We start from the raw sequence: 3,873 nt of genomic DNA on the forward strand, positions 1-3,873 counted from the left end.
TGTTGAGGTGGATGAGTCTGATCAATGGAAAAGCCATTTATTTTAGTAGTACAAAATGGAACAAAACATGTCCAAATGATTTTATTTCAGTGGATAGATGTGGCCAAACATCATGTTGACCCTGTTTGAAAGCCTTTTTTTTTTATCACAGTATGATAATGCACTGCATACACAGAAAGCATCCATACTGGGTGCACTCTGTTTCTGCTAGGCAGCCTTGAATTTAAAGTACTTTTCATTTATTGTGTTGATGAATATTGAATTTCTCCTTGTGTTATGTTATCTAATGTGCTTCAGTTCAAACAACAATGAAGAACACATATATTGTGCTCATGATGAAAGACTTTTCCCAAGGGGACTGAGTGTATGCAGCTGAGCATGGTTGGGTGTATGTGTTCTGTGCCACTACTCCTTAATCACTTGTTCATTCATCTGTCTAATCAATGGTCTGTCAGTCTCTCTCTTTTCCAGCAGGGAGGGAGATTGATCTTCAGGAGTCACCTGACTCTCGTTACAATACTCTCAGTCTTCATTAACACCGTCATTAGTCACACAATGTTACTCTTTAACACTACAGCACAAAACAAACGTGTGGAACAAACTACAGTATGCAACTTGCTCATATATGTGCCTGCAAGGGGCCATTTCAGACAATTCTGGCACCCTAGGCAAGATCCCCATTGGCACCCCTGTTGGAGGATGGGGAGTGAGGGATATGCGTGGGGTGCGTGTCTCCTCGTAGCGCCCCCAAGCAGGTAGAGCCCTAGGTGACCGCCTAGTTCACCTATACCTAGATGCCATAATTTTTTTAACAGGCTCCTGCTGGTGCTAGCTAGTAATTTTCAACATGATCAAAACAACTTTGTGTGTTGGTCATCTGGTTGCAGTTTGCTTATTGAAGAATGCGATTTGGCGACTGTTTAGAAAAACGTTTCAAATTGGAGTATGATGACCTGAATAAAACCTACCCTGAGCAATATTCACCCAAGTAAAAAGAGTGACTAGCCCCGATCTCCCATTTTTGGTGGTGCGACGAGACATGTCTGTCATGTGTGTATTTAGGGAGTCCCCTACCAGCCGCTGAAACGTGGCGAGGTCTGAGACCGCCGACCGCGAGTGGGGAGGGGCTCGCTGCCGAACCTCTGGAGCGGGAGAACCGTTGCCAGGGGCGGGGGAGACCCCTTTTGTTCCCCGAGAATGCGGCAGTGCGTTCTGTCTGCCAGGGGCTGAGGACTGCCTCCGATCCTTTCCAGGGAAAGGGGGGGGGGTGTACGTCATGCTCCCCTGCCTGAGAGAACGAGGGAGGAATGTGACAGGGCGGAGGGTGGGGCCGGGTCGTGATTATACACACCAGGTCCCTTTCAGGCTAATTAAGCATCTGAGAGGGCCGATTGCGGATGGTGGTGCGAGGAGAGAGAGATAATTTACGGACATGTCCGTCGTGTGTATGTTTGTCTTTTGTTTAAGTTATTATTAAAATATTGTTTATATCGCCAGGCTGGTTCTCGCCTCCTCCTTTCCATTGAACTGCTTTAAAAATCTGTCAATGGAAGCAAGGAAACTATTACTGTAATGTTGTCACAAATGTACTTATTTAATTAATGACCTAGATAAAGTGCAGACTCGTAAACAATTGTTTTTCATTTTATGTAGTAAAATGTTGTGATAATTTTCAGGTTAAAAGGAAAATCAAAATGCCAGATCTTCAAACCCCACAGTATAAATCTTTCCATACAAAGTCACCTGCATTCTTTAACACCTGCAGGTCAAAAGAGAGACAAAGAGGAAAAAGAAAGAGTGAGAAAGGAAAAGAGCGAGCAAGGTAGAGTGAGAGAGTGAGAGAGAGAGAGAGAGAGAGTGCTTGTGACAGTGGTGGAGACAGTGAGCGGACGCTGTAAGTGCATGTAACAACCTGCTGCTGTGAGAGAAATAAAAGCTCTGGGTTGGGTTGGAGGAGGGACTCTTCTCCACTGAGGGGGAAATAACTCCTGCCTTCTCCTCTCGTGTAATATTAAATATCTTTCCTTCCACTTCTCTCTCCTCCCCTCCTCTCTCTTGTAAGGCATGCACTGTAGAGAGGGCAGCATCCTCACCCCCTGTCTTTCATATAAATTCTCTCTCTCTCTCTGTCTCTGTCTCTCTCACTCTCTTACCCTGAGTGTGTGAGAGGAGTTCGAGCAGTAGCTACGTCAGCTGAGGAGAGCTGTGGAACTCACATGTGTTTCAGTCTCTCAGCACAGCACATGCCTCTACTCTCTCTGGACTCTCTGACACATCCTGGGGCACCAACACACTGAACGAAGCACCTCCTTCCTCTCATCTCAACATCTGCACTCTGCATCTCCATCAGCAGCATTAGACCACAGCTCAGACCAACGGGAAAAGAAGAAGAGAGTGGATTCAAAGGATGGACAAGAAGAAGAGACAGAAGAGAAAGAGCATCTGAGGAAAAGTACTGTGTTTAGATTGGACAGACAGAGTGCTGGGATAGAAAAAAGTGTGTAAAGAAATAGTATTGAAAGAATGAAATAGAATTAGGTGAGGAAACTATAAATAGGACAGTACACAGCTTGGTCTGAGAGAGAAAATCAAAGAGAAGGACAGGTTTAAGAAGTGCTCTATCAAAATGTTTTAACAGCTCCAGTGTGATGTAATAGCTGGTGGAAAGGAAAAGAGCAAAGCCTCAGAGAGATCAGCAGGAGAGATCAGAGCCCTTTGTAAAGGGCTCTCTACACACAGCCCTGGCCACCCACATGCCCATCGAATTTGTCTGCAAAATCAAGTTTGCCGAGGGCGACGAAGCCAAGGTGGCCCCAACGGAAGCAGACCGGACCGGCATGCTAGATGACAGCCTTCGGCAGCAAAGAGGGGGCATGGCTGATCTGGCATCCTTCGCAAGCTCCTCCTCATTACACGGTCTGGCTCGGGTGTTGGGGACCTCGGGTTCAGGGCGTATGGGTTTGAGACAGACCCTCTGGGCACTGGCCCTTTTGGCATCTCTCAGTCTCTTCCTGTACCAAGCAACATGGAGCATGGCAACCTATCTAGAGTGCCACCACCTGACAACAGTGAGGGAAGAGACCCGGCGCGAGCTCACCTTCCCAGCCGTCACGCTCTGTAATGTCAACCGATTCCGCTTCTCTGCCCTCACCGACGCGGACATCTACCACTTGGCTAACCTCACCGGCCTGCCACCCAAGAGCCGTAAAGGACACCGGCCAAGTGAGCTCCAATATCCGCCCCCTGACATGCTAGACATTTTCCAGCGGACTGGCCACCAGCTGGAGGATATGCTGAAAAGCTGCAACTTCAGCGGGCAGAACTGCTCAGCCGAAGACTTCAGCGTGGTGAGTAGCACAGGCTGCAGTTGGCTGTCAAGGGTTTTGGTCAGCTTTGATTGGCCACAAAACTCAAGGCAACTCCTACCAAAGAAAGATATGATTGTGTATTTTCTGTTCTATTCGCATTGCTCTCTTTGTTTGATGACTCTAAGCACAATACCTCCGGTATGAAACTTAATGAGAGACAGATAAAAGCTAAAAGGTTTTTGAGGAAAGAGGAAATTAAGCCATATCTATCTGCGTCATAGACGCCATAAAGAGGTAACAGACAACTGAACATGCAGTTTTTTGCCATCTCAATTTGAGCATTCTCTCAGACCTGCCATATTTCTCTCCATCCCGTTCTCTTCCTGTTACATCATAGTCTCTTCCATCTGATGCTGAGTCTTATTTTTGCCAGGGAATGGATGAAAAATTCAGGAGATGGACAAGCGACATGATTCCTGCATTAGGCCAATCAGCCTTAAGGCGACACATTCTCAACTCTCCAAAGAAAGTTTCCCCTCAAACCTTAGACATTTTTTGGCACATC

At 46.7% G+C, this 3,873-nt stretch overlaps 1 protein-coding gene across 1 annotated transcript in view; it reads left to right on the top strand.

The window, feature by feature from the left end:
* Nucleotides 1–2,159: 2,159 nt before the first annotated feature.
* The window catches only part of LOC127654135 (acid-sensing ion channel 4-B-like), a 50,890-nt gene continuing 49,176 nt past the window's right edge, over nt 2,160–3,873 (top strand). Inside the window, exon 1 of the mRNA XM_052141154.1 lies at nt 2,160–3,347. Within this exon, the coding sequence (XP_051997114.1) occupies nt 2,754–3,347 (594 nt within the window). The 5' untranslated portion in view covers nt 2,160–2,753. The remainder of the gene's footprint in view (nt 3,348–3,873) is intronic.

This window comes from Xyrauchen texanus, chromosome 13 (genome assembly GCF_025860055.1).
Source record: "Xyrauchen texanus isolate HMW12.3.18 chromosome 13, RBS_HiC_50CHRs, whole genome shotgun sequence".
Taxonomy (NCBI): domain Eukaryota; kingdom Metazoa; phylum Chordata; class Actinopteri; order Cypriniformes; family Catostomidae; genus Xyrauchen; species Xyrauchen texanus.